Here is a 12,110-nt window from a genome sequence, read left to right on the forward strand (position 1 = left end):
TCGAGAACCCACACGCATAATCCGCCTGGGTGCCCATATTCTCGAACTTTGCCTGGCCCTGCCCGTAATGTGTAAACTCGTTGCTCTGTCCGACGTGCGGCTCTGTCAGGTTCAGGAAGTGTGGCTGGTCTTGTGTTTCGGATGTCACGTCGCCAGACGGGTATTGGTACGAGTGCCGCGGGGGTTCGCCGATGGGTTGCAGGCTGGGCGAGTAGGGGTCTGTTTTTTGGGTGGATTGCGGGTTGGACATTTTTGTTTTGAGTTGGGTTTGAGATTTGCGAAGAGGATTTGTTTAGGATTTCCGATAAATAAGATGGCGGTGATCGGGTTATGGTGAACTATTAAAGAAGAATATGCTGGGGAGGAGTGGTTATGTGGTCCGGCGTCATCCAGTGGGCTGATGGGTGGTGTGGCGAGTGATTCAAGATTGATGTCAGGCTTGGCTCGAGTGGCAGCCTGCCTGTTGACCCATGGCTCAATTTCCCGAATGTAGAAAACTGCAAACATTTCTGAAGCTATTGACATTCAACTGGAGAATGTCAGCCGAGATCCAGTCACACCCAGAATATACAGAATAAAGATACTTACCCCCGTCGCCCTTCAGTTATATTGATTAGTAGTCGATAGTTCGGCGGCGGCGTCGTCGGTCGGTCTCGGTCAGTTGTCGACAGGCGTTATTCCTACCAACCCTCTCGTGAAGTGTCAGTTCGTTGAACAGATAGCTAGGGACATGGAAGAAGACTCACCCCCATCGCCCTCCACTTGATGCGTATAGTAATCGGTCAGTTGTCGAGTGGGGATGTTGCCAACAACCATCCGCCGAAGTGTCAGTATTTTCAATGACTAGCTGGGTACAAGGAAAGGAGATTCACCCTCAGAGCCCAACAAGTGATTCGGAAGTCCGGTGGTAGTTGGTCGGTGAGCCGGCGGCGGCGGTGTCGAGTGTCGACAGGCGTGGGCTGTGTCCGAGTCCGAATCCAGTAGAGTTTGGTAAACCTTGAAGGTCGTAATTGGTATCGTCGTCGGTGTTGTAATCAGGTTTCGGCGTCGTTCGAAGGAGGGAAGAAGCACGGTAGTGTCGGTGTGGTGGCTGGCGCCCCGGCTACTGGTCGAACGAAAACGAGGGTCATGGGAGGGCTTTAGCCAATAGGCAGTTGGGAGTCCATGATTATAGCATGGAGTATCCCCGCTGCCGAATTGCCTCCCGCGTGTGAAGCCAGTGCTGGAAGACCATGTTGGGAGCTCATTCAAGATGTCTGGCCCTGATACCAGCCGAGACTCTGAATGAGCCGGGGCATGTTCATGGTTTCCAGGCTTAGGAGCGTGTCTGGGCAACGTTGCGTAGGAGCGGAAGCTCCAAGAGGCAACGTATCGGGCCTCTTCGCCGGACCTGTCGGGCTTGGAGAAGGGAATGACTGACCAGCCTGTAAGGCGATAGTTCCTGGTACGGAGGGGTAGACGTGAAACGTGTACGGCAGGTTCGATCCAACGAGTGACCGTGTGAGTGGTGGTCTCACCGAAATGAACGTGTTTAACAGGCTTGGCCCTGCTAGCAGAGACCTTGCGAGTTGTGTCGATTTGTGCGTTCGACAACGCATGTGTGGCTCGAAACCCGGTGCGGAGAACGGGGATTCGAGAGACGTGCTCTCGGCGATCAATCCAACGAGTGATGGGGATCACGGTCTTGAGAGAGCTGAAGGAGACGCTCTTGGTGGAGGCGTTGATCCAACGAGTGACAGGGATAACTTCCACCATGGGGGCAAAATGAACGTGCTTGACGGGTTCGTTGATCCAACGGGTGACAGGGCGGACGGTGACTTCCTCCGCAAAGCGAACGCTCTTCCCTGGCTTGTTCTTGCGAACGACACCAGTTGGAGCAGCAGGCTTGTTGGAGGCAAGGCGTCGCTGTTCGACGATGGCGTCGCGAAGGAAAGAAGGACGGTAAGTGGGGACGGCATCGCGAGTGAAGGAGGGACGAGCAGTTGGAGCGGGGGTGCGATTGAAAGAAAGAAGGGAAGTTGGCGCGGTGTAACGAGTGTGAAGGTAGCGGACGCGCTCCCGGCGGGGCTGGGATGGCAAGAAAGAGCGGGCCGGAGGATCGAGGTTGGCGGGGGTCGAGGCACGAGGCTGCAAGGCCAAGCGCGAGACTAGCCGTGCGTGAACCTGGGCAAGGATCGAATTCGGATCCACTGGAGGGCGCACCCCAGAAAGGGCAGCTGGTGAAGGCATTGCGATTCTGGTCAAAAAAGAAGAAGACAGAGGGTACGGAAGAAAGAAGCAGAAGCTAAACACCAATGGGGTACGATATAGCGCAGCGTAGACGAGTACGGTACTAGCAATCGAAACAACCAAATGGTGTGGAGAGGAAAAGGAGAGAAGAGGAAGAGAGCAGGAAAACAGCAGATAATATAGGGGACAGACACACATCAGCTTCACCTTTGCCTTGTTGGGAAGCATTCACTATCACCGTAGTCGGAAGGCATTTACGCTCTTCGCTGTAAGAGAATCCAATCTGGCTCGAGATATCTACATACTGCCAAGAGACCAGCTTCTGCAGCACTTGCACACCTGCAAAGTCAGCCAAGGCAGATCTCGCGCAGGTGGGGTTGACACGGGTCACCGTAGGAAACATTGCTCCATCGTTCAACAGTTCCTTCCCTCCATCTAGAACAACAGCCAAGCGACGGCGCTATACCAACCAGCAATGCCCTCTCACTCCAGGAGGGGAGAGCTGCTTGATGAGTCGGATCGCTGTAGGTAACGCTCAGGGTTCAAATTGCTGCTCCTCAAATAGTACTTCAGTATCTATTGCGTAGCTTGTGTCATAGCGTGTAGGCTGGATTTCGATATATATCCTCCAAGGAAGAACTTAACCCTATAGAGCTGTCCCGAAAGGTCTCAGATTGTCCATGACTCTACTCTCTGGCAGGATCCTAAGCCTGTGAACATCATGGAAAACAGTTATTTCCTCGGTCAGATGTTACTGACAGAATCAGCAAGCTATGGTACAGCAAGTTGCTGCGAAGCAAAAGACAAGATACTATTCATTACCATGCGTCCAACATAATACCATGAACGGGGCGTATACCTATAAATTTTGTTATAGAAGTATTATCTACGGACGTGATTGGAAGTATCTGCAGGTCACAAGATACCAGCAGTACTCCAAACTTGCCACAAGCCAGCTGGAAATCTCAATAACTTCTAATGCCATATTGCTACTTGGTTTGCTATGAGCGCTGGGATGCATTGTCGACGTTGAGCAGTCGTTGGGCGGCAGTGTGCCACCATAAGCAATACAGTAGCAATTAGTCGACTGCGTTGTGTATTCAAGGAAGAATAGCTAAAGCGGCGCATAAGCAACGAATTGATTTGTTTTACTTGACAGCGAGATAGATCGCTGCTGCCACCAACAAGTCAAGGTATAGCCTGCCAAGCGCTCATCGAAAATTACCCTTTTCCAATCCAGCCCAAATCTTCCATCCTCTGCCCAGAATACCACAGGATAACTCTATCACTTATTTCCCGATGAAGCCGAATACCAAAGCTAAATAAGCGCGCGATGCCTCGAAGCGGAAAAGCCGTGATTATGCATCGCTTAAGTCGCCTGATTCTGCAAAGGATTCCGACTTTCAGCTGAGCGGCGGCGGTTGTCTTACCTCTGCAGCCACCTCTGTCGCGACCATCTAATCGGACAAGCTTGAAATGAACAAACTTAAAGGGTTTACTAATCGGTGGTCGTTGAAAGGTGAGATCTCTTTTCTTCTGCCGATCGCCTACGATGTCCGATACTGATAGTGTGTCGATAGATGATGATAGCGAGGGATCCGTCTCGCAGAATGTCAGGCGGAAGGAGCAGCTGAGGAGAGCGCAGCAGTAATTTCTGTCCCACTTTTCTCTAAGTACAACCCAGTTTTGAGCTAACATGATCTAGAAACTACCGCCAGCGCAAAGAGGGATACATCAAATCCCTCGAAACCGAAGTCGTCAACCTCCGCACGACCCGGACTGACCTGCAAGGCGAGACCCGCCGACTGAGCGCCGAGATCAACTGGCTACGCCATATCATTGATGCGAACCACATCACGCTCCCGCCTGTGCCACCCGAGATCCTCGCGCTCGGTTCTCGACAGTCGTCGCCTGCTTCTACAACAGCTACAGTTGGCGTCGACCGCGACCATCTCAACAACCGCCGACTCATCGTAGGGGCTCCGGCCTCGAGTACGTCTGGAACATCGCCATCGCTGTTGGAATCCGGCCCCGAGCGCACACCATCACCATTCAGGAATCCTGGCGATGTCGTTGTTGCGATGAATTTTATTCTCTGGTCTCCCCTTCCTCGTGCCCCATTATGATCCTCGAATTCTCGCATACTAACAAGCCACAGCCTCGAAGGGCCCTGCCTCGACCACGTCCGCTCTGCACTAAAATCCCCTGAACCACACACAGGCCACGGCCACGCCCTGACGCTAACAGCCTCCGTCTTCCGACTCTACCCCGACGCCGGCCACTCGCACGAGGAGGACCAGCAATTGAGCATCTCCCGAAAGACTCTCGACCGACTCCTCGAGCTCTCGGCGCAGCTCCCCACGGGCGACGAGCTGACCCCGATCGAGGTGTGGGCTTGTCTCTGCCAGAATGCGGCGGTTGCGGGGGCGCAGCCGGAGAGGATCATGGCTGTTGCGGAGAGGTTGTTGGATCATATCAAGTGTTATGGGTGAGTTCGTTTTATTTTCGTGATTGGTTGGAGTTGGTGTTGGTGAGCAAGAAGCTGACGGGTATAGGTACGGCGCGGTTATCCCGCGACCTGTTGTTATGGAGGCGTTGCGGGCCTTTTAGGGACTTTCCCACGGGTGTTAGGTTGTGTGGGTATGACTTGTGATAGGTTTCTGGATAGCGTTTGAGAAAAGTAAAATATGAAATTGTCTCTTGGTTTGTAAGCTCGGCTTAACTGCGTCAATAATCTACAGCCCGACCAAAAGCCAAAAAACGAGAGCCGAACGAGACGCTTACCTTGGAATGGATGGTATGCGCCAACGCCATCAGCCCACGCACATCTCTCATCTCCAAATCAACCCCCTTAACCCCCATCAAAGCCCCCCAGTCCCTTCATACCCGCTCTTCGCCACGCGCCCCAGCGCACTCATCCCCTCCCCATCGGTAAGATTCACATCCACCCCGAGAACCCCCCCCAAGATGCGCACCCGCGCCTCGTCCCCACGCCGCGCCGTATAACACAGCAGCGTCTGCGCGCCCATAAAACGCACATTAACATTCACCTTCCCCGTCGCAAGCAACAGCCGGATAATCTCCGCGTGCCCGTTGACAACAGCCCACGCGAAGCCCGCCTCGCCGCGGCTCGATTTGCGTCCGCGGATCGTCAAGGAGAACCTCGACGAGCTCCGTGTGTCCGTACCGCGCCGCGATCCCCAGTGGCGGCCGCGGGTCGTCTTCGTCTTCGGCGGTGTTCGGGTCGCTGCCGTGGGCTAGGCAGAGACGCGCTGTGGCGGGGTTGTTGGTGCTCGCGGCCCAGAGGAGCGCACTGCTGACTTGAGTGCGTGCATTGTGGGTGTATAGGTGGGGAGAGAGGAGTTTGTAGAGTAGCCGATTCGCTCGCGAGCTGTGTCGAGGCAGGTTGCGATGAACAGGAGAATCTCCGATGGAAGATTCAGTAGCAACTGGCTCATTGCTATGCTTAGACCTGAGATCGATTACAGTAGCGGGAATGGAGTGCTTGGGGGCGGCCCGAAGGATATTTCTAAAAAAAAAAAAAAAAGGTTCGATGGCCTGTAAGAAATTCTGGTGATTGACAGATATAGTCGAAGATATATCCATCTCTCTTTGGCTGTGCTTTAGGCTGCCCCTCCGCAGTAATCCCCCATTAAGGGCGGTGTAGTGGCAGTATCCTGGGATATTGCCGCGACACCGCCTCCAATAGTGGTTTCTCCACTAGACCTTCATTCAGACACACAAACCAACTAGGTCCACATCGCACATCAACCCTTAAATTGTACCTAAAGTATCGCAAGTTAGAAAAGGCAGACAAAATGCTCCATTAGTCATAGTAGCATTGCCAAGGACCTATTCCAAGATTAACCCTTAACTTAATTCTCCGTAACATGTGGCTCCCTAACAAGAACATCAGTTATAAAGCTGCACTAACCTTGCGGTTGCTATTATAGCAGTGGGTCAAGTACTAACTAATAGTCAGGCTATGCAGTGGAATCACCCGCATTAGAGTTGGTAGATTGGCGTAGCTAATCCCATAGGTAGTATATTATTTGTTCTTAAGCTAAGCTAAGCCTCTTGATGTTTAGATGATAAACTGTTTGCTGTTGACAAATTTGAAACACGGCGGTGCTCCTTGACGACAGTGGGAAGATGGAGCATCCATCAGGGATGGTGGGAGGGTAGTGACGGCTTACGTGGAGTTCTGGAATACAATTACGGATTTTGCAGGATTGGAAGCTCAACTACTAGAATATATATAGCAGAGAAAGCACCTCTCAACAGCAATTTATATATGAGCCTACTGCCGACAAGAGTCTTATAACATACCAAAAACTGGTCTCCTATTTACGGTAAGGGTGACATATATCTGAACTACGCCTTCTTTTTTTTTTTTTGGCATCTTAAATGTGCCAGAAAAGCGGCCGCAATTCACCTATTCCAGCCCCCAATCAATTTTAGTGCAAGAAGATCACACACGACCCCTCCTTTGTGACACGCACTTTTCAGCTCCAACACATCCCCACATCAAACACAAACCATCGATCCCAGCTTATCCACGAATCCAAACATGACCACACAAACAGACCCTATCCGCGACATCATCATAAAGGAGTTTATGGAAGCCGGATACACCGACGAGGACATCCAAGCTGTTCTCGCGCAACAAGAAGCCCTCCGACACAGCGAAGACGAGGACGGCGACAAGGCTAAGGTCGACCAATATCGCAAGCCCACATGGATCAAAGTCCACACGAAACACATGTCGCCAGCGACATTGGACGCGTATCATCTCCCGTGGGAGTATGACCCGGTTAGTTTACCTATACTAAGTTCAGGAAGGCACTTGAGGACTTGTGCTGTGATTGACTCGGTGACCTGACGGATGGACAATACATAGATCGACGAAAACTGTGTGCTCATCAAGAAGTGGATTAGCCTGGAATTTCAAGAGGAGCTGTTTGCGCATACGAGGCAGTCGCAGCAGGCCAGCGGAGGACAATTGAGGGGCACGCATGGCGCCATTGAGCCGAAGCTGGCGGTTGCGGAGCTGAAGGTCCATGACCGATTTAAGCGGCCGCTTGCCGCAAAGAGGATTCCAAAGGGGAAGGACTGGGTATATAGGTGATATATTAGCAAGAATCTGAGAATGAATGTACATACAAGTTGTAGACCCCTGTCTCTCTGGGAGGTGGCGGTGGCAGGAACAGGAAAGGCGTGGCAGTAAGAGAGTGGCCCCGCTTTCTCAGCCGCACACCGTCTGTCTTCTCAACAACAGTGCAGTGCGTGCAGTTCTCCTTCTCTGCATAATTTCCGGAGGACGAGGCATGCGTCTAGTAGACGCAGGATGCCGACAGAAAGCTTGATTCCACGATTTTTGCATCGAAATGATGACTCAAAAATCCAATTGGTCGTGCCTGCAGACGATCCGCCAGGAGCACCAAAGGAGGCTCTTTTCTCTGTCGAAGCCACGGCCGAGGACTATTCCGAAGACGAGCTGCGCCTTCTTGGAATAAAGCCTCTAGAAGCGACAGCGAGAGTTGATCCTCCAAAGCAATTGCGATGGATGCACCTGTCGAACAACAGGATGGAATTCGGGTTATTTCTGAAACGCGCCTTTGAAGCATACGGAATCGACCAGCAGACACAAACGACCATATCCAAGTTCTTTGACCGATTTGTCGCCCTCTGTGAGCAATTGGCGTTTCGTGGTGGCCGATTCAGACCAGTCCCTGCCTCCACCAAGATCAAACTTCCGGGGAGCGAGGAGAACGTCATGGTGAATTTCATCGCCGTCCCATACTTCCTGTTGCAGGAGGCGCAGAGTCCGCCGAAACGCACGACATCCCGTACGAAAGTACACTGGGTTCAACCGCTAGTGCAGTCTGCCTATCACCTGGATTCCTCCATGGCCCGAGAGAACCAGCAGGCGGTGCGGCGGTTATACAGCCATGTCAAAGAAGTCATTCATGTTCCTCAGCTTTGGCTTCTCAATATCGGGGATAAGTTCCTTGCGACACGGTCCCCAACGCCACTTTACGACAGTCAGGCATCGTCCATAATCACACGCACTGTCGGGCGAGACCCGTTTCCTCCGACGATACGGGTCACTACGGCCTCAGGCTTTGTCTTTTGTCTCGAGCGAGGAAAGTGCGGCGTGTGGTTTGTAGGTGACATTTTCCCTTGCAGTTGCAACACTAACCAGTACAGGAATTCTTATACAGAGTACAATCCGTCATGAGTGCTGTGCGAGAGGCCTGTATCGACACAAGGAACTGGGTCTACAAGCTTGAAACAGATGGCAGCCCTGTCGATGCCCGCTGCTGGCGATTGCTTTTGCACCAACATCCTGATAGTGAACCGCTGCCCATCCTCGCGGCTCCTCGAGAGACTGACTCGGAACCGGCACGAGCGGATGAGTTTGTGCCTGAGATGAGGTATCCCGCAGAAGTATCTGAGATCCTCAAAAAGCTGGACGAAAAGGTGCGTGCGCACCATCAGCGGCGAATGGCCGCTCTGCGGGCCAACGATGGCTTTATGCGCCGCGAGTCTACCGACCACCCGTACCAGTATATCGATCCATATTACTGGCCGCCAGAGTCTGTTCTCAAGGCTGCGGCAGCTCAATACAAGAGAGAGCAAGAGCAGGGCCAGTCGCAGACGCCACCTGCCCAGTCTCAATCTCAGACGAAGGAAGATGAAGGAGCACAGAAAAAGGAACAGCCCTTCTTCAAATGGACCGTTGGGAAACCCTTTGGTGACAAGGAGTTAGACGACGCTACTCCCACGCAGAGAATGAAGTCCTTGGTAGCCCATACACACCGCGATATACTGTTTCTCTCGGGCCAACGTATAACAAGGTTATATAATGAACTCCGGCTGGAGACAAAGCCCACTGTGCTCAAGCTAATTGACGCTCTTCGAACCAGGCACAAAGTGAGCGCTTACATCTTGGACCCTGTACTAGATTTCGTTCGCTATATCAGCGAAATCCTGGACGAGTTCATCGACAGAGGCTACGAGTGCATCGTCAAGGGAAAGGTGTGGGCAGCCGTCCACGCAATCGTCGAGGTAGTCCGTTCTCTCCAGTTAACTATGTTACAACTGCTAACAGACAGCACAGACCTTCCAATACGGGCTCGTCGACACGCTAGTGACGTTCCAAACAGACGTTCTAGCCATTCCTTTAGAGCCAGCTCTACGCCAAATTCGGAGTATACGCGAAGGCCTCGCTGGGGTGGACAATCCCTCGATTCCGCGCTCGTTAGTCGATGCATTTGTTCAGCTTGTTGTGCTTTTGGTGGATTTGGCTGCCGAGGCTTCCCGACTCGTCGCCAGTATTGAGCAACAGTTGAAAACTGAAGCCATGAACTCTTCACCATCGCCACAGGAGCCGACGCAGGATCCTGCAGTTGACCCAAATAGGCCCCGAAAAGAAACCGACGCTCCAAGCAAGCCAGTCAAATCCGATCCCGATGAGACAGACTCCGATGCCGATTCAGATAGTGACTCCGATGATGATTCGGCTAACGATTCCGATACCGAAGATTGCAAAGGCAGAGGCGACATTAATATCACTACACTCCCCTACCGCACAGACTTCGCAATAGATCAGTTCTTTCGGCAACTCGCAGACGCACAAGACGAATGCTGCGCGACGTTTCGCTCCGACGACGAACGAGTAAGCGCTCCGGGCCTTGGCACGATTATCGCACTTGCTCTCGAGTCAGTTTTACGCGGCCATTCGAAATGCAGAGAGATGCCTGCGCTGGACATTGGCGAGATTTACGCGACGTATACGACTTCTCTGGTTCGTTTCCTACTCTACTCCGTCTAGCCCCAATTACCCTGCCCCGAGATTATTGGGTTGTTTTACAAAGTAAGCAACTAAAGAATAGCATAGCAACTCGAAGCCCGAAACCGACCAAGCAAGAACCTCCTTCTAGACATTAATCTCCTCCGCGAAGAGCTCGAGACGATCATGACAAACATCGACCAGCAGCTCAAACTCATCACGGATTTTCGCACCGACACTGCAGGTTTTCGACCAGACGAGGATGACGAGGACCTATATATGGACGAAACAGAGAATATTAACTTCGATCTGCTCTACTCTCCCGGATTTGAGGATGGCGTTTTGAGCGACGCGGCCGCGCGGGCTGTCCTGCAGGATATACACGCAGATCTCCAGGAGCGGAAAGACGTCTTTACGGAGCTGAGCAAGCGAGCTGATACTTTAGAGCGTCAGGTATGACTTCTTCCCCCTATTCCTACCCAACCAACACTCCAAATACCCGAACCCATCAAACTAAATAACATATCATAATAATAACAATTGAATAGATCGTCCAACGTGTCGACATAATCCAAGAAGACCACGGCAAGGCCATCCTCGTCTTCACCATCGTGTCAACCATATTCCTTCCGCTATCCTTCGTCTCGAGCTACCTCGGCATGAACACAGTCGATATCAGAGATATGGAGAGGGACCAGGGCCTCTTCTGGCAGGCGGCTGTGCCACTCACAGTTGTGGTCGTTGCCCTTGTCTTGCTTGGTGCGTATAATGCGGGGAGGATTTTGAGTTGGGTTTCGAGGGGGAGGTTGTGACAGCACATGCTGTACATATTAGTGGGCTATGCTTTTCGTGGATAAGATGTTGCGAGGTTATATAATTGAAAGACTGGCCTGGTTATGACGCCGTGGGCTCTTCAGCGGGTTGAGGCCTGGCCGTTCTCGTCTCCGTTTCCTATTTTTAGTTTTACACGGTAGGAAGGAGACTTTGTGATACACGGTGAGTCGGGGAATGGAGGGAGGTCTCAGATAACACTTGAGTGGAAAAACAATAACCACTAACAATCATCATGACACTTTTCCTATACATATAGAATGCCCCCCTGTACCACAGCACATTCTTCGTTCAGGAAACAACTCCTGAACAGTCAGTCTACAAGTATATATGAAGGCTATTATAGTACTATGGGCTATGCTTTACGCTTTTTACTCGAATTTTTAGACATAGACTATTCTCAATGGGAGCCTAGGTCCGCGGTGGCGGGGTAGTCAGCTCTGAGCAGTGTGGGAGATGCAGTGCCGGCCTAGGCGGCGGAGATTTGGTCTTTGGGCTGGGCCACGTTGTGCTTAAGAAGTCGCCAGCCCAGTGCCTGCTGTGAGTGGAGGATTATTGAGTTCATAACCTCCACCAAATCTCCTCACGCCTGTCGATGCTCCATTACAGCCTGAGGTTACAGTGTGTATTTGAGGTACTTTGATCGTAGGGCAATTCTTGAACACGGCCTGAGCTCCAAACAAATTCTCATTGTTCCTGTGCCCGACTGTCAGGAACTATTATTTGGGCTATTTTCAGCGTCCTCTTCCTGTACCTTAGCAAAGGTTACGTGGACTTTCTGCTTTTTATGAATGAGTGCACGGTCTCATTTCTTCTGTTTCCCAGCAACGCAGCCACTAAAAACGAACTGCGCACCTTTTCTACCTCTGTTTCCAGTCACACCCGGCGGTTGAACTAGCCTGTTGATTGGGAAACTCCCAACCTCTGTTTACACGCAAGTCGAAGTCGACTAGTACAAATGTAGCAAGGGTCAGAGCAATGGACGTTTCTGGAAGCGTTCGTGCAAACTAATCTAACACTTGCATGAAATGCCAGGAAGGCTTCTGTCTGATCCTGCTGCGGGATACAGGTGAAAGAGGGCAGGGCTAAGATCATCCCAGGTACGCGGATGTAGTTACTAAGTGCTGAGGGGGAGGTTATGCTCGCCCCCTCTATAAGAAGGATCGACAGAGCTGGCTAATAATATCTTCCTTGCACATTACATCTCACAGCATATCCTTACACCGCTGACTCTGGAAGCGTGCTGCGACGTCCG

General features: G+C 51.8%; 5 protein-coding genes across 5 annotated transcripts; 3 read left to right on the plus strand and 2 right to left on the minus strand.

Annotated features, from left to right (window-relative positions):
• Nucleotides 1-843: 843 nt before the first annotated feature.
• BJX68DRAFT_263151 (uncharacterized protein) lies at nucleotides 844-2,229 on the minus strand (the record flags this gene model as incomplete). The annotated part of the gene is made up of 1 exon (XM_071044612.1): nucleotides 844-2,229. The coding sequence occupies one exon, from the start codon at nucleotides 2,227-2,229 to the stop codon at nucleotides 844-846; it is 1,386 nt and encodes a 461-aa protein (XP_070903119.1).
• A 1,419-nt stretch (nucleotides 2,230-3,648) lies between these two features.
• BJX68DRAFT_229154 (bZIP transcription factor) lies at nucleotides 3,649-4,934 on the plus strand. Its single transcript, XM_071038974.1, has 5 exons — nucleotides 3,649-3,748; nucleotides 3,810-3,876; nucleotides 3,935-4,327; nucleotides 4,388-4,717; nucleotides 4,785-4,934. Exons 1-5 carry the CDS (start codon nucleotides 3,706-3,708, stop codon nucleotides 4,837-4,839), a joined length of 888 nt encoding a protein of 295 aa, XP_070903120.1. The 5' UTR covers nucleotides 3,649-3,705; the 3' UTR covers nucleotides 4,840-4,934.
• Nucleotides 4,935-5,213: 279 nt separating this feature from the next.
• Nucleotides 5,214-5,858, minus strand: BJX68DRAFT_229157 (uncharacterized protein). The gene has a single exon (XM_071038975.1). It carries the CDS (start codon nucleotides 5,833-5,835, stop codon nucleotides 5,269-5,271), a length of 567 nt encoding a protein of 188 aa, XP_070903121.1. The 5' UTR covers nucleotides 5,836-5,858; the 3' UTR covers nucleotides 5,214-5,268.
• Nucleotides 5,859-6,609: 751 nt separating this feature from the next.
• BJX68DRAFT_229158 (uncharacterized protein) lies at nucleotides 6,610-7,509 on the plus strand. The gene is made up of 2 exons (XM_071038976.1): nucleotides 6,610-7,140; nucleotides 7,201-7,509. The coding sequence occupies exon 1, from the start codon at nucleotides 6,800-6,802 to the stop codon at nucleotides 7,109-7,111; it is 312 nt and encodes a 103-aa protein (XP_070903122.1). The 5' UTR covers nucleotides 6,610-6,799; the 3' UTR covers nucleotides 7,112-7,140; nucleotides 7,201-7,509.
• Nucleotides 7,510-7,515: 6 nt separating this feature from the next.
• BJX68DRAFT_229161 (uncharacterized protein) lies at nucleotides 7,516-11,149 on the plus strand. Its single transcript, XM_071038977.1, has 5 exons — nucleotides 7,516-8,395; nucleotides 8,440-9,300; nucleotides 9,353-10,039; nucleotides 10,133-10,477; nucleotides 10,573-11,149. Exons 1-5 carry the CDS (start codon nucleotides 7,577-7,579, stop codon nucleotides 10,834-10,836), a joined length of 2,976 nt encoding a protein of 991 aa, XP_070903123.1. The 5' UTR covers nucleotides 7,516-7,576; the 3' UTR covers nucleotides 10,837-11,149.
• Nucleotides 11,150-12,110: the final 961 nt, after the last annotated feature.

Source organism: Aspergillus pseudodeflectus, assembly GCF_044049435.1.
Source record: "Aspergillus pseudodeflectus strain CBS 756.74 chromosome Unknown BJX68scaffold_6, whole genome shotgun sequence".
NCBI lineage: Eukaryota > Fungi > Ascomycota > Eurotiomycetes > Eurotiales > Aspergillaceae > Aspergillus > Aspergillus pseudodeflectus.